This window comes from Nelusetta ayraudi, unplaced genomic scaffold (genome assembly GCF_046127955.1).
Source record: "Nelusetta ayraudi isolate G7.1 ecotype Tasmania unplaced genomic scaffold, CSIRO-AGI_Nayr_v1 ptg000002l, whole genome shotgun sequence".
Taxonomy (NCBI): domain Eukaryota; kingdom Metazoa; phylum Chordata; class Actinopteri; order Tetraodontiformes; family Monacanthidae; genus Nelusetta; species Nelusetta ayraudi.
This window is the reverse complement of record NW_027466052.1, coordinates 6,704,706-6,730,479: the sequence shown is the minus strand read 5'-3', so window position 1 is coordinate 6,730,479 and position 25,774 is coordinate 6,704,706. Positions and strand designations below refer to the sequence as shown.

Here is a 25,774-nt window from a genome sequence, read left to right as displayed (position 1 = left end):
CATGCAAACGCGTTATTAAAATGTATTGGGAGCATGTTTTTATTTGAAATAACTTCTTTCGGTCGGAGTACGCAAGACGATGTCCGTGGACTCGCTGGGGGAGTCGTTGTTAACGTGAGGAACCGTTTTTGCTTCCAGATTCAGTTGTGCTACATCAGGCTTTTAGCTGAAGAATGACGACCTCGGCGAATAAACTCATGCAAAACAAAACCCGCAAAGAACAGAGACAGCTAACTTAATTTAATTACGTTTTGAAAGGAACAAAATATTTTAACCGAGCCGACAAACTGCGGCTCGGCTGCGCTTGGAAATGAAGCGAGTCCTCCGCCGAGCTGCATATGAATATTTTACTATTTTAAGCATATATCAGCCAAGAAGTGGAGGGATTCATGAAATCGTGATGCCACAGTTTTTCTTCAGCTTCCCTCTTCATTTCCTCGGCTTTCGCGGCGGCCCACATTTTCTGCCTGCCCCTCGCCTCGCTTTCCTGGTCTGCTACTTCAGACAACATTGGTTGCGTTTCAGTACTTGTTCAGCACTTTCAGCAGGGGACGCACAAAGTCAGCGGCTAGCAGCGGCGAGATTAGAATACTCGGCACACCTTTTGTAGTTTTTATGTAGTGAGGTCCAGTGTATTCTCTCTACTTATCTCATTTGTGAATGCCGCTTCATCTTTTGAGTCAAAAAAATCAGCGAGTTTTGACCAAAGTCTTGAGCTCCAGATGCTCGTCAGGGCGATGTGTGTAAAAATTGGACTCCTCTTTTTGTGTGTCCCTCAGGTGAGCACCTGCGAGTCTGTCCTCAGGGATACACCTGCTGCACATCGGAGATGGAGGATAAACTCCACCAACAGAGCAAGCAGGAGTTCCAGAACTTGGTGGAGAAAAGCAGCCACGAGATACGGACCACGTTTGTTGCCCGGCACAAAAAGTTTGACGGTAAGCGAAACCAGAACCTCCTTCCTGATCGTTGTCCACCTTGTTGGCTTGCTGCAGCACTTCTCATGACATTGCAATGTGAGTTTCTACATCCCACCACTAGCTAGCTAGCTAGCGAGCAATTTGCACAGAAGAGACCAGACCAGATCGCACAACAGTCACTATTGTGTGACTGTGATTCTGACTGTGTTCATTGTGTTTGTGTGTCAAGTTAATCGCAGTAACAGCCCTGTGGTAGAAGCCACAGCTGTGGTTCCCTCTTTCACCTCGGCTCCCTCTTTCTGCTGCTGCTGAGTCTGGGCCATGAACGACCGAGTCACTCAGTAGCTCACAGCAGAGAGCTTTTTTGTGCGACTGAGGATTTCCGCACAGTCTGGGTGACTGACGCAGTGACTCAAATGTTGAAAAAATAAATCTGATTCTTTGCTGAATGACTCATATAAAGCTCGAGTCTGGATTGAATTCGCTATCAATAGTGTGCAGTCTCTCACATTCTCTCAGGGTTTTGAAGTCTTTCTCGCGCAAGTCAGGTTTAATTGCTGCAATTCAAACGCTGAAGGACTAAATTACAGCCTAAAATGTATTTATTATATACATTCAGTCTGTTGCTGTCAGACCCTTTTTTTTATTCTTAAATCATTCAAAAATGGAATTTTCTCTCTGTGCGGCTTCACTTTTGAGCGAACTTGACATGAGTTGGTCTAACAAGGTGCCGTTTGTTGCTGCACCCTCCGCTGTAGACTGCACACTTTCTTTTTCTTTTTTTTTCTCTCCCTTTTTTTTGGAGTGACTGCTTGTGCATTCCTCTGTGTGCTGCTGCTGCTGTTGTGAATGCGCTCGCATCGTGACTGAACAAGACGCCGCTAATGTGTCTTTGTGGGCAAAAGAAACCAACGTTCTGTATGCTTGGCTGCATACCTGCCTATACAAGGCGGACACGACGCTCGCTTTGTTGAGATTCCTCCTGATTCACAACGGGACGCGGTGTTGCGGGGGTATTCATGCCACAGTTTGCTGGAGCAAACCCAACAATGCGCTTCTCTCAAGTCTCTCTCTCTCTCTTACGCTTTCTGCTCGACCGTCACCATCTAAATCTTACACAAATGCCCAAAACGGGGCCAAAAATGTGCAGATGGTTGGTAGAGATGAAGTTCCTCAGTGCTAAAAAAAAAAAAAAACAACATCATGGCAAATCATCAATTTGTTTTCTATCAGCGCTTCTCCTGCACTCAGGGCTGCAGGGGCTGCTGGAGCCTATCGCAGCTGTCTGGGGGCGGCGTTACGGCCCGGACAAGTGGCCGGTTTATCGCAGGGTCACATAGAAAGAATGAACCATTCGCACTGGCACCCACTCCTTTGGGCCAATTTTGAGATCCCTATGCGCCTCACGTGCAGGAAGGAGGAAGCTGGAGAACCCAGAGAGAGAACCCGCACAGACGCAGGGAGATCGCAGAGGTTCCGGTGGTGATGGTGCTAAACCAACTGCGCCGCCATGGACAAAAAAACAAAACAAAATAAAAAGGTCTCATGCTTGTGTTTTACTGTCGGTGTGGTTTCGAAGGTTAGACAGTGAAAACGAGACGGATGGTTCACCTGGAAAAAACACCCCAAGGATGAGCTTATTTCCAATTGGTCAGTGCTGGGTGCTAAATGGCCCATCTGTTCAGCGGGCACTGAACTGAGGACGATACCTCCGCGTCCCCATAGGCACAGTCCAATTATACTTTTGTTTTTTTTGTTTTTTTGTTGTTTTGAAACGGCAAGGCACCTTTATCATTTGAAACCTTGTCAGAAAGAGAAAGGAGTCGACTTCTGCAGCGACTCAGTGTGGACAGCAGAGAAACCGCTTTATTCCCGTTCCAGCCTGCATGGAATTAGCGGAGTCTCGCTAGTCTGAAAGTGGCTTCGTTCGAGGCGTCTTTTACATCAATGTAAATTATATTAGTGTAAAGCCAATTATGCATTTCACAGAATTACATTGGTTATTGAAGCTGCAGCGTCTATATTCTGAGGCTGAGATTCTGAGACATGCCTTTTGGATATTTCTGTCTCATTTGTAAAACAGTTGGTGACTTAAATGCTGAAGTTTTTTTTACCAGGTGTTACCCAAGTGGTGTTTTGTTTGGATTTGCATGTGTTTATGGCCTGCATATTAAATATCTGTGTTGCACAACTTGCATATTTCTTAGCTTTTTTGTCTGTCCGGGTTTTTTTCCTCCATTTTTTTTTTTTTTTCAAATCTAAAACGGAGCCAGAGATCTGCTTTAAAGTTTTGGGATTGCTGCAGTGGAGCTGCGCCAAGTTTGTTTTGATCCTATTTTGCAAAGGCTGGTGGCACAAGAGAAGGAGATGTAGGGACAGAAAGAAACGAAAAGACGGATTTCAGGATGAAATAGCTCGGCACCTTTTGATGTGTCATCAGATATGGGTTCTCAGGGATTTGGATCGGGACCTGACGTCCGGCAGAGCTGTTTGTTATTTTGTTCCATGTTTTCCTTCGGATTTCTTTTACTTCCCTCGACTTTGTAATTTCCTAGCGAGATGAAATTGTCAGTGTCAGGGTAGGTGAACGTTAGAGGGAACGTCCCACCACATATTGTAGGATTTGATGACTTTGTCATTTTCACTTTGAGACGGGTAAATTGGTTAATCCAAAAGTGAGTGCAACATTCAAAGTCCTTGTTACTCTGTTGTTTTTACCACTTTTTTTTTTTCGAAGGTTAGGGCAGCGGTGGCTGCACTGAAGTGCTCAGCGTCACTGTAAAAACATATGAAGGACCTTCAGCTTGGCATCTCTTGGTTGAAAGTGTGCGTGGGAGTTTCGCTCCTTGTAAGCCATCGGCTTTGACTTCCAAAAGTACTGCGTCTTTGTTTTTCTTCTTCATTGTAGAAAAAAAAAAAACTGTGACCTTCACATACAAGAGGGGAATAAATCCAGATAAATGATGAAGAGAACTTCTCAACACAGGGCTCTCTCTCTCTTTTTCATACTCTGGATGATATTTAGCGCTATCACGACATGTGTATGCAGCTCTGTCTCTCTGACGCGCATCGCCCGTCCATTCAACACCGTGCTCTCGCTTCACCTCGTGGGGTTTAAAATTGTCCCTCATCAATTTTACAAACCCTCATTTCTGTCCCCAGTTATTTATAGGGCCCTATTATGAAAACCTTAAGTTACTTTTTGATTACCGACATGCTGCTTCTCTTCCCCCTGAGGCCTCTGGGGTATTTTATGCATTATTGAGCGGTCCTTCAGCCATAAATGAATGTTGCGCAGTTGTATTAAGGTTTCCAGAATTCCGAACGTCCAACCAGCCCACTGAGTGGAACCTATTCGTCCGGATCACCGGTTGCACCTCCATTCTCCCAGAAAGACTCCGGTGGAAGGAACTTGCTCTCACCTCTGCAGCTCTCTGTGTTTTTTTTTTTCTTTCTTTCCCCTATTTTCTTCGTCTCGCCTCCTCAGTGTGAGGTTACATTCCCAACAGGTTTGTTTTATTAGTCTCTGAAAGCATTAGTGTTCCGCGCGGCGGCCCAGTAGGCGCCCCGAGGAAACTTGAATTAAGGACAAGAAATGAGATGAATGCTGCAATATTTATGCGCGTGTGAGAGAGGAACCCGTGGTGAGGCTCCGCGGAAATAAGGATGGAGTGACACTGGATACATGGAAGAGGCACGAGGGGGAAGAGAGCATTGCATCACACCGGTGAAAGATTAATTGCGGGCAGATGAAGTGTGAGAAGAGGCGCCTCGCGCTCAGCGGAGTGACAGTGGAGGGCTCGGCACGCTCTCGGAGGGTCTTGCTTATGGAAGCCGTTTGATTTCTGCTCTCATCCAAGGCATGGATCAGTGTTTTATTCAGGTAGTTCAGTAAACGGTGGCAGACCTTCATACACTGTGTTTCCTCCATTTTGTTTCATGCGGGAAAATTAGATTCTCTTTCTGTTACACTCTGCCGTGATAATGGCGTACAAGCTTAAATAGCGTTTGCTAACGCTGACTAGCTAGTTTACCATTTTCAGACGAGAGACAATTTGTTGTTTGCTTTTTTTGGGGGGTGGGATCTGTTTTAATACGCTGACAATGAGGTATTTGACATGGTTCAGCCGACAACAGCTAAATGTTCATGAAACCTCAAGGCAATAAACCTTTTAATTCAGTGAGCTCCGAGTTATGTTGCCCTTCTCCCTAATCAGAACTCTTATCCTGAGCCGGTTGGTATCGGCTCGTAAATAGACGGGTCGACCGGGACGCTTAAGACTTTGCTTTATCGGCCCACCTCGTGGGTCCTGCTGGTGTCAAACGAAAAGTATTTTTACCCGCTGGCGCCTCACCTCTGTTTGCCGTTTGCTTCGCGCAGCGCGGAAGAGGAAGATGCTCGTTAGCTTCAGTTTGGATGATTCGCTTGTGTCGAGACCCCGGGAAGAGATTAGCGAGTCTGGCTGGTTTACTGAAGTCGAGGTTGAGCAGCAGCAGCAGCAGCAGCAGCAGCTTTGCCTGACTGACTCCTTTGATCCTGCCCCAGTAGAGCTTCTCTGCTCAGTGCTGAGAGCTGCAGCGCCCCTCATTCATTTCAACAATCCCCCTATTCATAGCAGATTTAAACCAAGACTGACTTCAACACAACAACCTTTTCTCTCTAATCTGCGCTCTCCTCAAATTCACCGGCTTCCCTACTTGAGTGTGTAAGCCAGCAACCAAACAGGGTGAAAATACAACGCTGCTTATTTTCCTTCGACAATTCATTCTTTATGCGAAACACCTCATTTTTGGAAGGAGTAGGGGCAGTGGGGGGGACGTGTTGAAAATCCTTTGTAAATTACAGACATGCAGAAAGAGCGCTGCAGCTCTTCCCTGATCCATTATTTAATTCCTGTCTTTTACAGAGTCTCCATTGTGCTTCCAGTGCATGCATTTGGCCTGTGCACCATGCTTGTGGCATCAGACATTTAAGGATTATGCTCAAAACACTTCTTTTAATGAGACACAACAATGAAGGGAACCGCTTACCTCTTGTAAGCAACAAACGCGTCATTTTGCAGGATGCTGAGGCCTCTTTTAAACAAACTGGAGCTCAATGGAGCGTCTCTGAATCAACACTGCTACGCCATGACGAGATATGCAAAAGCAACTGGCTGTACGTTGTTTTACAAACATGGTGAAAATATGCATTTAAACCATTTTTTCTGTTCATGGAGAAACTGTGGATGCACGTGTCGATGAGAATAGTCAGAATGTGGTCGACGGAGTGTGGACGACTTTTGATGTTTCGAATCAAAAGTGAAGGAAACCTCACAGCACATGTACCCTATATACCCTAATTTAGAATATAATGATAGATTATATACCCTATGAAATAAAGTACCACCTGTACCTTTTCTTTTTTCTATTTTTGAGCCTTAATAGAAATATAAAGTTTTTTATGATTGAAGCGTTTTGGCACCTATGGATCCTTCCAATCATGGAAGCACGATAATCAAGGTCATGCACGTGTGCAAGCTCCGATGTGCCCACTGGTTGTGTTTATGGACTGTAACATGGCACATCAAGCAACCCAACCCTGTGATTAATCGCATGAGCAATAACACAGCGTTACACAATCTAGACAAGTAGATGCACAAACGATAAAAGAGACTGTCGTCATCTCTGGAGGAGCAGGAAGAAATAAAAAGTAATGCGTAGTATGGTAATATGTTGTATAGATAGATGGATAGATAGATATATCTGGAATTTGCACCTTGACTTGGACTCTTTTTTTATTATAATTATAATCACTAACCTTATTATGAGGTCACGTTAGTGACTGTTTGCCTTCAAAAATTAAATTCGAGGAATATTGCCCTTGGCAGCTGAAGTAAACAACGTTTCGATGTTTACCCACAACATATTTCTTTTCGGTGCCGAATTGTGAAATATTTATCTGCGCCCTTCTTTTTAACATTCATCAAAATCCACCCCTGATTTTTATCTGGGTGTATTGAACCGAAATTTGTATATATTCTGACGTTTCATAAAAAAAAAAAAAAAAGTTCACTTGAAAGACACAAACTTAGTTCCGCATACAGTTGCATAAAACCTTCGGTAATCCAGCAACTTCCCCAGACGTTTCACACTCGCAGCCTTCACATGTATTATTCATGAACGACGTTCATTGAAGTACTTACCAAAGTAAGTTTTTTTTTTTTTCTGAAAATGCCCACAATTCATCGCTGACATCAAGTGGTTACATCAAAACAGAATCTCAGAGGCCCTCATTAAACTTTACTTACCCTGGCTGGCCTCTGAAGTTGGGATGGAGAGCAAGAATTATTACCCGTTTTGTAACCCCGAGCATGATAATCCTTCATTCCTGTAATGTTGCAATCCATTATATACTCGTTTTGTTTTTATTGTTGTTTGTTTTTATGCCATGTAGTCCATGTGTGGAAACAAGAAGTTGTTTACAGAACACCATCATTAAAAATAACCAAAAAAGGGCATATGAGCTAGGGCTGTCCCGATACTATATTTTCACTTCCGATACGATACCGATATTTCAAACCTTGAATATCGGCCGATACCGATATCAATCCGATATCAGCATGCTACAAATGAAACATATTTTCATTATTTATTCTGTAGTGTGGAGTGTTGAAATAGGCAGCATCAAGTGATTCAAAACAAATTAACAAGTTTACTGCTCGTATATTCTGAAAGCAACTGAGAGCAGGAACAAAAAAACAAAACAATATTGTCAGTTAACTAAACTCGTGATGACCCTGACTCCTCCATCTCCACTTTCTGCAGTCCGAGCATGATGTGGAGATTCTTTTTTTGCCGGAGTAGAATGGACTGCTTTCTATCAGAGTGTTAATATCGGAGACTTAAGATGACGTCCGATATAATCCGATATTCATTTTTCGGCTGATATCGGACCGATGTCAATATCGGATCGGGACAGCCCTAGTATGAGCAAAAATACACCGACAATTGATTGGTTTGTTCTGTTGTTATCCGGTCAGCGTAGTCATTCAGTGCACTCATATGTCCTTCACTTTCATTGCCCCTCTTCCTCCTTGCCCTCTGAGTTTGATTCTTCCTTCAGATTCAGAATACCTTGTTCAAACTTCACTTCACTGTTTTATTTACTAACCACGCAACACATTAAAACTTAATACGTACACCATTACTTTCAACAATTTAGTACAAAAACATTGAATACTGTTATACCTCCACGTGAAGACTTCAACTTCTACTCAAGTTATTTTTCAGTAGAGCGCTTTTACTTTTGCTCAAGCCTTGGTTTCCAGTAGTTTATACTGTACTGTATGTCTGTAAATTCCTTAAGCTGTGTCATTGTACAACTTAGTAATGGTCCACTGGTATTTAGATGGCGCTACAAGATCTAACCAAAGTGAATTAATGTTTCTTTCCTGGTCCAGTTTGGCAGAATTGTGTTCTTGGTGTCAGTTAGGACTGCAGCTAGGGGAGCGAGGTTTTGATTTGAACTGGCGTTCAATATCCCCCAGATTGCCAAGTATGCAGATGGTTGGGTATGATGGAGTTTTTGCAGCCAAGGAGTCAAAGACGGTGTGGTAGTTTGTTTATTCGAAAAAATGTTTTCTTGTGGTGGAAGAGTCCATGAAAGTGTCATGCTTTATGTACATTGAGGCTGATTATGTGCAGCTTGAGTTGACCATTCTGCAGAATGATTTATGTTTTTTAATCCCTCAGCTCTTCAACCTTACAGCCAATTCACCTGTTTGTCTCTTCAAGCTTGAACAATAGCTTGTGTGTTTTGATCAGGCCTTTTGTCCTCTCCCCTGGATCTTACTGAGGTTCTTTGATTTATTGTTTTATTTTTTTTTTAATTCTCACTATCCTTTGTGCATGCCCTAATGGTGAACATTATTAATTTATGCTATGTATTAGGGCTGTCAGTCAATTACAATTTTTAATCACGATTAATTGCATTAGTGTCCTGAGTTAACTCGCGATTAATCACACACGGTGCAGATATGGCAGGTGTTGCTAAGTACTTGCATCTTACATTTTCACATGCAGTCAACTGGAGGTTCTGTTCTCCATGCTCCGGAGTGCTAAACCGGATACACGTTACTTTTCATTATTCATAAATCAACAGCTTTTTTTACTTTTATTAAAAAAGAAAAACATTAACCAACCAAAACTATTGAGAGAAGCGAATAAAGAAACATTCGCCAGCAAATGACCAGAATGTACAAATTGGCAGCAGATGGTGTGATACCACCAAGATGCATCACCGTTCTCTAATATGTTTTACTTCAGGTAGAACTTTGGTTCCATGTGAAAGTGCAGCTTGTACAGCCTCCTGGGAGTCTGCGGCTTGGTCGTTGCACATTGCCTGTCGCTGTGCACAGCAGCGGGGTGACGCACAAGTGCGTACCTAACAGACGGCAGGCGCCCTGTTCCAGCGCGTGCGGCGGTCTCCGCGGTGTGCGCTGATGTTTTTTTGATAGCCACCCGTCATGCATCAAAGGCAACACCGTCCGAGATCACCTGTCCTCATCAGTTTGTGTTGCTGTCTTAGCCAAACCTAGTCAGCAGAATCACAGCAAGGCTGCAGCAGCGACGATACTGTAATGTGAATATCTTAGGGACGCAGGCGATGCTTTTTACAGGCGAGTTCGAAACAAGTCCAGTGCATTTAACTCGACGTGCTTAAAGTCCATTGTCGCCACGGCAGAATGGCACAAAGGACACGGCACACAAGGGAAGTCAGAGTTGATATCCATCTAATGGTCTGAGACCTTGACTAGATAAAGAGGGGCAGCATCGAGGCATGCGGCGGGATGTCACATGCATTGATTCACGCGTCGCAGTGATGAAGCGCCAACTGCCGCCAGAGCGTCCATTATTAACGAAATCTAAAACCCGTTGGACATGCAGTTCCTGGAAGTATTCAATAAATAAATAACCTCTGTGTGGTTGATGTTCTGTTCTTGCCCCAGCTGTTACCGTGAATGCCAGGAAGAGTGCTATTCTCCCCGGATGGAGGAAATGGGGTCTGTCCAGTTGTGCCCTGACAAGGAGTCGGTGGCAGACTCCATCATTTGGCTCAGGCTGCAGCCCGGTGTCACTTTTGTACTTGAGGATGGATGGCTGGCTATGACCTGGACACTGTTAACTCTGTCCCTGTGCTCGGCTTCAAGGAGAGAGTGAGGGGAGGAAAACCTTTCTAGCAGCTGCTGCTGCAAGAAAGGTGGCCTGACGCATCACGCTCACCCCCCTCCCTCTTTTCAATAAATTTATTAAATTAAACTTAGTGTCAGATATTGAAACACATACACTGTGAAACTCACTTACAGAGAGTCCTTTTCCGCGGCATATTGAGTTTGCAGGGGGCTCAGCTGAGATCATGGCGTCTACTGAGACGGATGAAAAATGTCATCCTTCTTCTGCGGTGCTGGTGATATGACTCTCACTTCCCCACTCGTTCCTCCTTTCCTCCTGTTGTTCTGTCTCATTTCAAACATGCTGGAAGTGTTACCCGTGAAAGTGGTGTGTGTGTGTGCGTGTGTGTGTGTGCGTGTGTGTGTGTGTGTGTGTGTGTGTGTGTGTGTGTGTGTGTATGTATGTATATGTATGTACGTACGTATACACATACGTACGTACATACACATGTATACACACAACACACACACACACACTCACACACACATATATACAGTATATATATACAGGATGTGTGTGTATATATACTGTATATATATATATATATATATATATATATATATATATATATATACTGTATATACATACATACATACGTGTGTGTGTGTGTGTGTGTGTGTATGTGTGTGTGTGCGTGCGTGCGTGCGTGTGTGTGTGTGTGTGTGTGTGTGTGTGCGTGTGTGTGTGTATGTATGTATATGTACGTACGTATACACATACGTACGTACATATACATGTATACACACAACACACACACACACACACACACACATATATACAGTATATATATACAGGATGTGTGTGTATATATACTGTGTATATATATATATATATATATACTGTATATACATACATGTTGTGTGTGTGTGTGTGTGTGTGTGTGTGTGTGTGCTTCACACATTGGTCTAGTGGTGAATTCACACGCAGCATGGCTTACTGGATAAAAGTCATCCTTGTGCTACTCAGTCCTGGCTGTGTGGGGAGGGCTTTGAGCCAATACCAATAAACAACCATAAAGCGACCTTGTTTTTTCTAACTGGTCTTATGTCTATCCATTTGTGCGTCTGCTGGCACTGTGCAGACAAAGACACCAGACTTAGAACTCCCTGCAGGAGCTGCAGTTGGATTTCTTTTTCTTTTCTGTGTTTATGAGATGAATGTTTATTGCGCAGGGTCCCCGACAAATAAACACAAAATGATTGTCAGTTCTGAATTGTGAATTAGTCTCATTGTACCAGGCAAATGAAGGATTTATTAGAATTATTAAAAACATCAAGGACTGGAATAAGTCTGTAAAAAATGTACAGCAGAGGTGGGTACATTAAGTCAGTTCAAACAAAACAAGGTCTTCTACCGTGGACAAAAAGACAAATGTCATTTCAAGTGAATTATGAGCAAAGACAAAAAAGGACAGTGCACTTTTGTGTCTCCATGCTTGTGCTTTTTGTTTAGTTGCTTTTTCCTTCTGAGGGCCCCGGCGTTGTCGCTCGGGCACAGGAAGCACTCTGCAGGAAGGAAGGATTAGTGCGACAAAGCCCAGCGTGGAGGCTTTGGTTGGGGAGAGGCACTCCAGCAGCCAGGTTGGGACAAAGCTGCTTATCCACAGGGTCACACTGGCGTAATGGTGTGCGCAGCCAATTTGTCTCTCGCTATTCAACGGCCGTGAATATCATCTATGGGAGAAAATCACTTTGATATTGGGAGCCTCACTAATTGACTTCTCGGGTGCCTCTGAAACGCTGAGCCCCGGTGTCAAGTCGCGCGCAAGTCGCCGATGCCCTCGGCAAAGGTGGCCTTTGTCGGCATAATTAACCGAGCAGACCTATAACTTCACCTCCGCTCCTCCCCTTCACTTTCAGAGCCGGGCCGAATCTCAGCCGATAATTACCCGCCTCAAATAAAATGTCATGCTACTATTAGATCGCCATGCGACTCGTCTCGATAATGAGTTAGCGAACTATGTGTGTAGCTGGCAATATTTTTTTGCAGTTACATCACTGCTTGGTGGTAATGTGCGATGTGCTTGATTTCATTAGACAAACGCAGGCAGGAGAAAGGCAGCAATTATTAGCGATGAAGGTCGATTAACCTATTGATTATTTTTCTTTGATTCGATTAAACAATTATTTGAACAGGTGAAAAAAAAAATGATATAATGTGAAGAAGGCAAATTGCCCTTTGATTCCAGAATTGGAGTGTATTCACTCATGAAAACATTACTCAACGGAGATTTGTGATCTTCAGATGAATCAGATGTTGAAATCGTCTGAAGCAAACGTCCCTTTTCCTTTTCCTTAAACTGCCTTGAACCACGACAGAGCGCATTTCTTAAATAATACAACACTGCTTGTCAAAAAGCCTGTAATGGTTTAAAAACACCAACAGACTCTAAATACTAAATGAAGGGTATATGTATTTGAAATGCTGTGGAAAAGGTAGAAAAACATTCACTCCTAGTTTAGCTTTGATGTTCGGTTTCGGTTCGGACCTGAGCGCTCAGAGAATCACATACTTGAGAAACAAAGCGGGTCTCATGAACACCACTGGTCTGTCAGTCAGCCAAACTCTGTTGTATTGTCTTGGCTCGAGCCACTCACACCTTGTCTGAAAAAAAAAAAACAGTGACCAGGATGTTGTCGTGTGAGTCTGTGTGCAGCAGAGCGCTATGGCTTTCGCAGGCGGTGTGAAAGGGTTAACCGCCAGAAATATCAAGTGCCACCTCGAATAAGTAGATTGAAAACGTTCGCTGTCTAGCTGAATATCCAGCGGCTGAGCATTTACTAATTTATTTATGGAGAAGCTAACTGTAGAGGGGATTAAATGTGACTAAATGTTCATTATTTCAGCCAAGATGAGAACCCAGTGCATGAGACTTGGGTTGTATTAGAGAAAAAAAAAAACTTCTAACAGCAAACTGGGCCTGCAGGGCAGAGCAGGTGCCATGTTATATTGATTGGTGTCAAGGGTGTGTAGTCAGCACGGTTCAGGGATTTACTCTATAGTAAATTCTAGAATTCCTATGGCGTCAGGTCGGACTGCAGCCTCCAGATAGTTTAGCAAACAGGTGTTCAACCAGTTCATCAAATAAAAATGCATGAGTAAAAATGTGTTTGAGGAAATAAAATGTATTCTTTTTTTCTTCATCAACTAGCAGATATAAATACACAAGCGTAATTTAGACGGGCCACTCAATGCTGAATGTGCCAACTGGTTTGCTTCTCTTTCTTTTAACTTGGTCTATTCTGCTCCGTCTGTGGGCAGTGCAAGTGTGTTTTGATGACATTGACTGTGAAAGCATCCATTCAATGCTTCCAACCGTTCCTCCACCAGCCACAGAGTAAAACCTTGATTTCTCTCTCACTCTCTCTCTCATTTCGTCACACAGGGGGACAGTCGCCGCCCTGAGTTTCTTTTTTAATAATTTTTTTTTTGTATGTTATTGTTGTGTCTTCTCGCCATCCTGGAAAACTGTTATTGACTGTCCCTGGACTGTCTGCTGCTGTGTGGAGGACCGACGAGTAGGAGAGATGATGCAGTTTCAATGACTAGTTTGCGCTCAACTCTAAAGAAGTCGAAGTTAGAAATTTGAAATCAAAAGAAGCCCAAGTCCGTGACCTGATGTCCGTAGGCTGTTTTATTTTTTATTTTTCTCTCTAAATGTAGTTTCTCTATGTGATTTGCTGTTTCACGGACATGCACATTAAAAAGATTTCTTGGTCAGACCGCAGTTTTTGCAGAGCTCAATCATGGGTGAAGGTTCTCCAAATATTCCACTTTATTGTTCAGCCGTACAGAGAAAAACAACAGCTTCTTCTCTTTCTTGTCCCTTTTGGTTTGGTATCGTCTTGTGTGCATGATGTTTGTTTACGTGACCTCGTGTCCTCAAGCAGCAACAGCAAGATGGTAGAGTGACGGAGAAGCCAAACGGTGCTAATGCTAGACGCACCGGGAGGAGTTTTTACATGTGCATTTCCTCTCTGCCTGCACTGAGGACCAGAGGCGTCAGACTGCATTTGTCAACTTTATATTCCGGTGTGGTGTTCACAAGCAACTCGGCTTCATTGTCAGTCCAGACTCATTCCTCCTCTCGCGCTGTGCTGTCGTTGTTTTTGTTGTCGAGGCTTTTTTTTTTTTTTTCTGACAGCTTTTTTTTCCTTTTTTTTTTTTAAAGGATTCTGATTGGCCAGGTTTCGGCTCACTTTTAGCGGCCGTCCCGCCCCTTTTCTTTTGGTATGCACTTGACATCGCTCGGCTGCCTGCATATGTGGTTTGAACGTGGACAAAGTTGCTGCCGGTAAATGCGTTTGAACTAGAAAATAAAAACCTGTGTGAGCAAAAGTCTGAAGGGCAACACAGCAAGAATCACAGAATTTGAAAAAAATGAAACTTTAAAAAGTGTTTATGCAACTAAATACATATGTAATAAAAACAAAACAAATGGTATGTGGTGAATAAGGACCTTTTGTGTTTACTATTTATTTTTTGTTGTGTACTGATTTTATCTTGAGGGCAAGGATTGCACATCCCATTGTACTGTGTGCATGTACAAGGGTAATACAAATATTCCAGTCTAGATTCTTGTTACTGAACACAGTACAATTTATACTCATATACTGTATTTTATTTAAAGGGGCATTTTTATTTTATTTCCTATAGAGCCACAATTATAGAAGCACAATAACTATCGACTCCACGTATGAAAACACAACTCCTAAAATGCGGAGAAGCCTGTATTTTCAATTACTGTGTCATCGTTAGTGTTGGTGCAGCATGTTGCGTGTATCTAAAGGCGGTTTCCCTTTCGCTTGTAATGAATAACATCCTGTCAGTCCCTCAGGTGAAATGGCGCCTGAGGTTTTGTAATCAGAGTTCTGGGTCTGGCTGATTTCTGCTGTTGTCCAGTAAATAAAGACGAGAGCACATCAGTCACAGCTCCCCGCTTCCTGTCAGGCAGCGCAAAGCCAACTGCAGAGGTGTCAGCGGCCAGCAGGGCGGCGGGGCGAGCATGACGAGTTCCCGCATGTCACCCGTGTCAGCGGGCGCCGAGGTGGCAGTGGAGCCGGTCCTACGCACGGGGTGGAAGTGTTGGAATTTGGCGGTGGGGAGAGCAGGAAGTGACAGTGAAATAATGAAACTGTCGCCCGAGCTTAGAGGGGACGGTTTTCCCGACACTCGGATGGTTGCTTGTTGCTCGAAGAGGAAGAACTCGACTTGTCTCGGACGCGGAAGCCTAAAGAGGAAGGAATCGAACGTGTAACCCTCTTGCTTTGAGGCGACAGTGCTGACCACTGTACATGCCCGTACACCCTCCCCCAAACATAAAGTAAAACTAATATATGCAGACGGTGTCTCATTAAATCTGAAGGAAAGCGCGACCTTGCCGACTAGAGGGGGGAAAAAGTGGCATGTCCAAGTGTCCGTTTCTCACAGGAAACAGTGACGGTGTGAGACTCTGTTCCCCTTCTTCTGATTCCTAAAACACTTCAAGCCTCATTAAGTACGAAAACTAGCCAAAGATCTGCTCTGAATGGTTTGTTCCCCTCTGTGAGTTACAGCACAGTCCTTTTTTTCTCTCTCTTTCTCTACAAAACTCGACTCCCTGAAGAAGCAGGCAGTCGGGCGATGCAGGGGAGAGAAACTTTCATGTTTTCTGTGCTTCAAGGTAAAGCTTAGTGCTCTTAAAGTTTGGGCCAGTAAAATTATAGCTTGTGTTTCCTCTCGTTTCTTTATGTGATAAAAAATCTAAAAAAAAACTGAAGAAAAAGACATAAAATCTTGAGTGCAAGTCCGAGTCTCCAGCTGCACCACAGGCTCTCTGAGGCCGCAGTTCTGTGAGGAGAATTTTAATGCCGCCATACAAAATGCTCACATTTTGTTAGACCTTCTGTGGTGTCTTTGCATATTGATAATCTTAATTAGGCCTAGACTCAACATCCAAACAATTATGTTTTTTATTTTTTTATTTTTTTATTCCGGGGCCGGACAATAGGGCCGACATCACATTTTGTTGAAATCCAAGCAATCAAAAAGCAGAATGGGCTCTGTGAGAACACAGATGCAGCATTGATGGCTGTGCGTGAGACTCACAGGTAAATGAAACCTGTTCAATGAGAGACGACCACATTTAACATGGGACCGTCACATCCCTCCAGTTGGTTATTGCTGTTTATTTGCAATAAAAAGACCATTTGAACCTGAAGGTTTAGTTCGATGCATTCAGAGCTTTTCATGGGAAGCGCCTGGGCTTGTACAGTGCAGAGTGTTCACAGGTCATGGGAAGTTATCTGCAGTTGTGTGTAAGTTTTTTTTCCTTCACGAAAAAAATAATTAGCGTAAGAATACCAGCAAGTCACTGCCTACACTGTCTCGTTTTACATTTTACCCGTCCACATGAGCCTGCAGCCACTCGACTGCGTTTGATGCGATAAATAGTTTTTTCAACTCGTTTGTTCCGCTGTCAGTCTTGTTGTTGTCATCAATATATTGTAGCATCACCTGCTGATGAATTATACACGACTGTCACCAGCATTTTTGGACAGTATAATTAAAAATAAGCTGTCGGAAGACTGAGAGTTACTTTAGTGTTCCTTTGAAAATAAATAAAAATAAAAAATCCATAATGTCGACCATCATAGCTAAAAGGGGCCAGTATGCATTTGAATTTGTCACACCTTGAGAGTCAAGAAGCATGGACTCAGACTCTGACCGTCTATCCCTCTGCCCCCTCTTCAGTCCAGTGTGCAAAGCAAAGAATTAGTGAGCACGGAAAAGGTCAAGCAACAGTGTATGCAAAGGTTGTCTTCTACTTTTTTACTTTTAGTAATTTCAAAATAAAACTAAACCAGTTACGCATTTTAGAAGAGTTCTGTGTCGGAGGCAGGTTACAAATGTTCACTTGTGAAGCCTGCAGTAGAGGCACTTACTTCCAGCTATTTATAACAATGCTAAGGCAACTTTTATGATCAGTGCAAGGAGGTGTAGATTCACATGCACTTAAATGGTAAATGGTAAATGGACTGCACTTATATAGCGCTTTTCCAGCACCTTCAAGGTACCCCGTAGCGCCTTACAAAGGCCGCACATTCACCCACTCACACACTCATTCACACACCAATGGGTGGCTGCTGCCATGCAAGGCGCTGCCAGCCCCATTGGGAGCAATTTAGGCTTAAGTGCCTTGCTCAAGGACACAGCGACAGACTAGGAATGGAGCCTTTCGGTCATTGGACCACCCATTCCACCTCCTGAGCCCAGTTGCACTTGAGTGCCAGTGCGGCTGATCCAGGTTTATAAAAAGGGCCTGATGTCAAGAAACACAGAGAGGACACGTAATGATGTCACGCTGCCCAGAAGAACACCACTAAAACTTCACATACCAATTTTTTTTATTAGCTTGCTGGCAATATTGAAAATTGCTTGTCATCCTTTTAAGTGAAATCTTATGACCGCTTTTTCAATTGTGGAACTTTGCAGAGGAGCTCAAGCTGTGCTGAAGTGGCTCTTAGACTTAGTTCGGTTTGTACTCATTCATGTTTGAGATGTTGTGGATGGGAGGAATAAAAAACTGGAGAATACATGTAATACATAAAGAAAAGAGGGGGGAAAAAAACTGCCAAAGGTTAAACGGGCCAAAGAAATGTCATGAAAATGCCACTTGAATGTGGTCTGGCCTTTAGATTTTCTCCATCACATCAAACTTTGTGCCAAGTGTGGCCACAATTTGAGTAAAAATGCAGCAGCATCAATAGAGAAAAGGTCGATCAAGATCTGTTTTCGTATAAGATAAATATATAAATAACTAAATCATATATATAAAAAAACAAAACTCAGCACAGCATATTCTATGTTTCACTCTGGTATGATGGTGGAACACAGCCAGCTCTTCATTTCAAATGAAACCTTCATGACCGAAGGTTGAATGGATAATTGTTTGAGCATTTTTTTTTTTATTATTTTTTTTTTTTACATTAGTCTCCACAGCGGCTTTGCTTTATGTCTCATTATAAACCTATTAATAATGACAAGCAAAGAGCACCGAGGTGAGATGTGAGGAAGCAGGGCTCACGGCAGCTATGGCAACAGGCAGTCTGCCGCTCAGTCCGCCGCTTAATTAAATGTTCATACAGGGGGTGACGCTGCCCACTCACGACATAGAAGTGCTCGGGCTCAATTTTCTGGGCTGAACACGAACCGCTCGCTGCCGGCCGGGACGACGGTCAGCCTGAGGCCGAACGCAGAGACGGGAGTTTAGCGAGCGTGATAAGATGACGTTTTAAAACAATGGACAGACAACTTAAAAAAGCTGCTTTGTTTTAATTTTTATTTTATTTTTTTCCCCTCTGATAACGGCCCTAAAGCGGCACAAAATTTGAAAGTGGACACTGGGCAGGAGGGAGGATCAAAAACACAAAGTGATAACAAAACAGACAACTGGTGCAAAGACACACAGAGATTCCAGAATCTGAATCAAACAAACAAAATGGGAACAAAAGGGGCGAACACCGGAGGAAGGTGTTGGGACGGCTGTGGAAACCCGCTGGGCCGCTGACGGGCTGATGTGCTGCGAGCCAGGAAGAGCGTGCACGGGAGGCCGCGGACAGACAGACGGCGGGACAGTGAAGCATGAAAGACAAAGGGGGCAAAGGAAACATTTAAACACACACACACACATGTACGCACCTATACACAAAAGGGAGGACTTAAACGGCGCCCTGCGCACAAAAATGTGAATTGCTTTATGAAGCGCTGTATTAATAATGCAGGGCGATTAAAGCTCCGTTGAGATCCCTGGATGAACAAAAGAGGCTGCGGCCAGTAGCACGGTCAGCCCGGTTGATGTGCAAGTCGTGGGACGTTATTAAACATAAACAATGAAATAAATGCATTTTATTAACTACAGACTTGCTTTCTACGACGGCGGCCAGCTAGCTATATATATATATAACAAAAAAAAAAAACTAATAAAAACCAAACCACAGATCTCTTTCTTTTGCAAATTGTGCCAGTGCCAGTATCAAAGGTGTAAAATATGAATTTCTGCAGATGTTTTTCCTCCCTCAGTTTTCTAGTTGAATCGACAGTTTCCTCTAGAATTAACTTGCTTGACATCCTGTTATTAATTTCATTTAGCCTCCCCCCTGGATAAACACTCCTCATTCCTCACAGCACCGACCGTCGCCGTGCCTCAGGTGCGTCCCCCCCCCCCCATCACGTTTCAGCTTTACCTTCGGCCTCGGCCGCCTCGTAATGTCTCCGTCACGGTGGCCGGCTCATCCCGAGACAAGCCTCCCCTCTCCTGGTCTCTGTTAGGAGGCGGAACAATCAGACGGATGCGTTTCCCAGGTTGGAGCGTCTGGTCTCGGCCTTATGCGGGACGATCATGTGAATCCGAGCAGACTTTGATTTGGCTTTGGAGCTGCGAACGGGATTGGAACGGAGCCGTTCTTGGTGTTGTGGGTGGGAGGAAAACACTAGATTTCTTTCTCAAACGGGAACCTGAGCGCTGTCTCCTTGTTTTTCCACTTTTTTTTCCCTCTTGAAGATATGTGTTTTGGTGTTTTTTTTGTCTTTGTCTTGCATTTTCGGCTGACCTATTTATGTTGCTGTTTGCGACTGCTTCTGTCAGACATGACTCACGCCGTCTCGCACCTCTCTTATAAAAGGAGACAGGAATAAACTCAAAATGTTGTCATGAGTAACCATGGATTTAATATAAGAATTGGATACCGGACTGGCAATATGGCGGCGGGACGATTTTTTTTTCTCCCCCAGTGACCACTCGAGGTACTGCAGTAAAAAAAATCCCATGGGCTGTGTCTTACTTCGTTCTGATTGGCAAAAGATCATGTGAGTTACAACGGAAAGTGACACTAATCCGCAAGTCAAAAACTTTTTCGGGACATGCGCTGGTGAGCAACTTCATTGAAATGAATCGACCGCCATCTTGGACTTGGGGCTTGAAAATTACACATTCTGCAATCAGTCTATCTCGAGGGTGGGGAAGGGTTTCTGCGCTACCTCGAAAACCAATCAGGAGTTTTTAATACACAGCATATGTCCGTATGTATGCTAGCTAAGTGGACGAGACAAACCGGCTCTGTGTTTGAGGGTGTGTGCGGACATGGCGGCTGGACGAGGCGGACGAACCACTTACCACCGCGGCGAGTGGCAGCTTCAACTCCATTAATCTTCCCCCATGCCACACATTTAATGCTAATTAGTTCATGCATGGCAGCCATCCCAAGCCTGCGGCCACCTTGGCTCCAGCTCACTTTCCTGTTTTTTTTTTTTTTCCCTTTCCCTCGAAGATACGCAACGCGAGCAGCTGCTGAAAGTGGCAGATTTCACAGCTCCCATTAGCCGTTCGCAGCCTCGCAGGCCCCTATTCACATTGAATAAGAGGATCAAACTGCAGGAGGAACTGCAGGAGGAACCGTAGGAGCGGCACATGGGTGCATTGCCGCATCGATTAATGGGCAGAAGGACGCGGCGCTACGCAGGCTAGTTTTCTCTCCTGAGTTTAGTCACGTTTCTGGAGGCTCTTCAGAAGGAGTCTGAAAATTTGTCACCGGTTGATGGTTGAGTTTGTCTCTGAAATAATCAGATGGGGTTGATTTTTGCAGTCGCTGTGTTTGGCGTTGTTATTCAGCGGCACTGGGGCACTAATATTAATTCTCCTCAGCTGCTCGACCAACGTCAGATATCCGCCTTGATGAAAACCTTTGTGGTGCGGCGACGGCGCAGCCGGTAATTATTTTGACTCTGATTGGCTTGAGTCGTTTATCTTATCTTAATCTTCTGGATTTAATGCAATTAGCCCGTGACCCAATAAAATCCCTTCATATTCCCTTATCCCTTAGGAGGTGCTGCGTGTTTACCAACGACAGAGGCACCAACACATGACTCGGAAATCAATATGAAATAATGTGAAGTAGTGATACACTGTGATTTCCTGCCCTGCCCCTGCGTTTTGAAATTCGGCCCCGTAAGGAAGCAGCATTCTGCCTGGCCGCGTGCAGCGCCGCCCACCACCGAAGTGACCTAATAAATGAGGGACGGTGGCAGAGATGGCAGCGCTTCAGCTTTCATTAACTCACTTTCCACCGAGTGCACAAAGGTAATTAATTTTCTCAAGGACGGTTATTTCGCCGCTTTTAGATAAAAACTCAAGCCCTTTTAAAAAGTTTCAGTCTCAATAGGTGGCCCGAAGACTCTTGGAGTTCATTTTGGGGGTAAGCAGAACCGCGTCGACGAGTGAATCAAAGAGAGGAGAGTTAACCCTCCGCTTAAGACAAAGAAAAAAAAGATATTTGATGTCAGAGCACGAGTCTGTTAGTCTGGTTTTTGAGATGTCTGGGTGTTTAACTTTAAGATAACGGGATCGCAGCGGTGTTCCTCCCATCAGTCACGGTCTGCCAGGTACAGGTCCTCTCTGGACAGCTGAACTCTGTCAGGCATGATATTCATTTATTTATTTATTTATTTTGCATGGAGAGCAGAGTTAGGACAGGCGGCCCCATGAGGAAACAGATGTCCTTGCCTGGGAAGTAGCAAGACACGGATATATGGCAGCTCAAATGTACTGCTTACGGCAGCCAATGTCCCATTTTTATGTTTTTTTTTCTTTATTTTTAACTAAGATGATTTTTGGGTATATGAAGACTTGTGTTGTAGTTAGTAGTCAAGAATTGAGACTAAGTATGATACCAGATCTGTTTAGTGTCAGATCAGTTCACATAATACACAACACTTCCATATACCTTTTACACTTACTGTGCCAGGGGAGACGGTCAAGGTTGTATGTTAAAATTGGAACAGGCTGAAAGTGTAAACATTCTGTTCCACAAACGCTTGTCATCTGAGGAAGTAAAAAGGAAAATTTTCTTCTGTTACATCACATTCCATCAAATATGCTGGGTGAACTGTTTTCCTTAAATACTAAAGCGAGAATTCCTAGGAAGCCCAACTAAGATGATAAAATTGCTGAAGTTTATGCAGACATTCTCCTGTTCTGAAGATGCTGCATTGTGATAGTCTGGTTTTATTTTTCAGTGTTTGGGTGCCAAATTTTAAGGATAAGAGAGTTTTAGCGTTATTGCGTCAATATGATTTCAAAAAACAATAAATGCCTTATGTTCTCCCATTAACATGTTTTTGTAAGAAGTACCAGTGTCTGTATTTGGTATTGGTAATAGCACCTTTGGTCCTACTTAGTATTGGATCAGAATGGAAATCTGTAATCGAAGGTGAAGTTTCCACTGCCAGTCTCGCAGTTTGTGGTTTTTATTGAGAATTTTTTTTTCATACATGCCTTGAATCAAACAGTAAAAAGGACATTGGCAGACGAAACAGCCCATATGCTTTGTTCAAAGACGATGTCTTTAACTCGTCGACGCATTTATAGTCTCACCAAACAGAAAACAAGTTATTATTGTCTGAACGAAACAGAGTGCAGAGCAAATGATCCTCTCTCTTGTTTTATCCCTCTTCATTATTCTGACGTCCTGTTTCTATAAACCATACATTAAGGTCACCGATTCTGAGTCAAAGTAAATTCTCCTTCCTGCGAGGAGACGGACGTCTCTAGCACGGCAGCTGATTTCAGCGCTGTGCCATCTCCACAGCTTTGTGGACGGCAATAAAATGAAACATCTCCTCTTCTGCTTCCAAACCTGTCACACAGACCACTGATGGGTGGCAACAGTGATGAATGTGAAGAGGAATTGCATTTTTTTTTTTTCCCCTAAGTGTGTGTTTGGATGCTGGGATGGCACAGATGCACATTGGCTTCCGCAGAGATTGAGAATAAATTCGGAGCAGCCGACCGACCACCAAGAGGACGGCCCGCTGACTGCGTTTAAAGCCCTGGCTGTAATCACACCGCGTTGTTTTCTCTCTGCATGGCCGAGCCAATTTTCTGTGTTGCTTCCTTCGTCCCCTTTTTAATGATCTTTTAAAGTGCGGACTCGCTGATAACTTTGGTTATATGGGGAAGGTGTTATTACGGCATTGTGCAATTTTGTGCAATTAAAAAGCTCCATTTATCTACCAGGATTTCCTATTAAAACACACACACACAAAGTCCAGGTAAGATGCTACTAATTAGTATGGAAGAATAATAGAGTTATCTTGTCTCATGCACAATAATAATGAACAGGGCTTTGGCAATATAATGAGAATTATAATAAAGGATATTCCACAGTGGAGCTTTAGGATCAATCATAAATGCAGTGTTTATCATTCATCTTCCCTTTTACTGTTTCATTTTTCTGCCTTTTTTTCCCTGGTCCTCATATATTTTAACACCACCTTTTATTAGCTGCTGCCATTCGCTGCCGTTTACTATCGCCGCCCTGCCTCAGCTGCATGGGAGGCCATTACGAGTGAGCGCGCTCTCTGATGTGTTAATTCCTTGATCATGCCGCCCGTCGTGTCTTCCGCCGGCGATGCTGTGGACCTGCTCTGTATCGGAGCCATGTGTACAAACGGAGCACTTTGACCCTGCTGGCTGTGGAGGAAACGAGCGATGCCAGAGCTGCTTATTGAACCTTGGTGCAAACAAAACAAGTGAGATGAGAGCATTCAGTGTGTGTGTGTGTGTGTCTGTGTACGTACATGTATATATATGTATATGTATATATATATATATATATATATATATATATATATATATATATATATATATATATATATATATATATATATATATATGTATATATACACACATCTATATATACATATATATACACATATGTATATATACATATATATATATATATATATATATATATATATATATATATATATATATATATATATATATATATATGAATCAAATCTGATTCCTTCTCAAAGCCTGACTGTTTGGTTTCAATCCGTTTTGCAAAAATCGGATTTCATGTGATTTGTGACTGTGCAGACTACAAAAGAGCCATCCATTTTCAATCTGGATGGGCTAAAAATCAGATTTTGGCTTGTCTGAACGCGCCCTAAATCACCCCAAAGCAGAAAGACCCACAAAGGAGGCAGAAGTGCATGTTTGTTGTGCCCGTCGTATTTCCTTGTGCATACTTATAAAATTAATCACATTTTGCTCTTTTAATCGATCACTTATTTGCTGAAAAAAAATGTACAATTACTAACTTGTGTGATTGCTGCAGCCCTAACAGAGAGATGGGCGATTTAAACTCCAGCTCTTTGTCCGTTAACCTTTTTGAAATTCACCAGAGCTTTTGGTTAAATTAAAATGAATGTCGCCAGTGAAATCCCTGCAAGGACACTTTTCTTTGTCTCTACATGTGGCTGAGGAAGGATCACAGATTACTTTGGAAGAAGACTTTTTTTTCCCCCTTAGCCTGCATGCCGTGGTGATCTGATTTTCTGCCAGGCGTGGCGTGAGCCTGGGAACAGCAGGTCGCAGAGAAAGGCAGCGGTTACCTTGCTGGGAAGTTGGAGATATGCAACCTGTCGCCCGCAGCTCTTCATCTAACATCTCACCAAGGATGCTTCCCCTTGTCCAATTACTGCAGCATCTGATACGCTGTCGACAAAAGCTGGGTCCCTTTCTGTCTTCTGTCGTGCTTTTTTTTGTTTTTTTCTGCATAATAGCTGCGGGTTCTGTGATCTCTAAAACTTCCATTGTCTCCATTTAATGTGAACGAGCAGTCTGAGATTTGCAGTTGTAATATAAGTTTGAGTGGGGGTACGTTAAGAAAAACCTCAAGCGGGAGTTTTTGCTTGAGTATAGATACCGTTGTGTGCAGATGCACAAAGTTTGGCTCTGGGAGGCGTCAGTTCTATTCAATACAAAGCTTGTTACTTGCACTCACTGACATGATTTTCTCTGGTTCACCTGGTGGTACCAGGTATCTAATAAAGTCTCATGTTGGGCAACCAGAGATGCTATTCTGCAGACCCTGGTTGCTAACTGTGGTTAGCTGACTTCCTGTTGCCTTTCTATGGTCTCCATCATGATGTCACCCACTGGTTTGCAAGTACCCATTATGAAACCAAGACATGGACTCCACGGTCTGCACCACCTTGCAATTTGGGTTCATTTTGAAACTGGAAGATTCCATGTTTGGATGTGTGGGTGGTACTGTAGGTGAGCAATGATTGGTGCGTGAGTGCAGTGTTTGCCCTAACTCCCTCCCCCCAGCAGGTAAGCTGACGACACTTGCCTACTGAATTGCAGCCACGCCTACAACTCTATAGCCACTTTTTACACCAATTGGACGAAATGCACATAAGAGTCTACTTAATTATACATTACTAAGGATTTAGAGCAAAAACAGAAAAAAATAACCAGTCTGTGAATGTAGGAATTTAGTGCTCCTTTCCATTTTATTGAGAGTCAGTCAACACTCTGACCTCTGACATCAAGAAGATAGTTTTTTTCTTAAATACAACTGACGCTCACTTGATATTTTCTCTCTTTGGAACCGCTCTCTATTAACTTGAAAGATGGTTGTGATGTGGTGAAAATCCCAGTAGATAGGCAGTTAGGCAGTTATAAAAAATTTAGACCTGGCAACCAGCAACTGTTGTTGACCATCTTAAAAGTCACTTTGAGCCCCTTTCTTCCCCATTCTGACACTCAGCTTGAACTCTTGCCACCTCCTTACTGCCTCCACATACCTGAA

At 43.3% G+C, this 25,774-nt stretch overlaps 1 protein-coding gene across 2 annotated transcripts in view; it reads left to right on the top strand.

The window, feature by feature from the left end:
* gpc6a (glypican 6a) overlaps window positions 1–25,774 on the top strand; it is a 113,944-nt gene that overhangs the window by 24,885 nt on the left and 63,285 nt on the right. For both annotated transcript variants that reach the window (XM_076020386.1, XM_076020377.1), the window contains exon 2: window positions 780–938. In XM_076020386.1, the coding sequence (XP_075876501.1) occupies window positions 780–938 (159 nt within the window). The remainder of the gene's footprint in view (window positions 1–779; window positions 939–25,774) is intronic.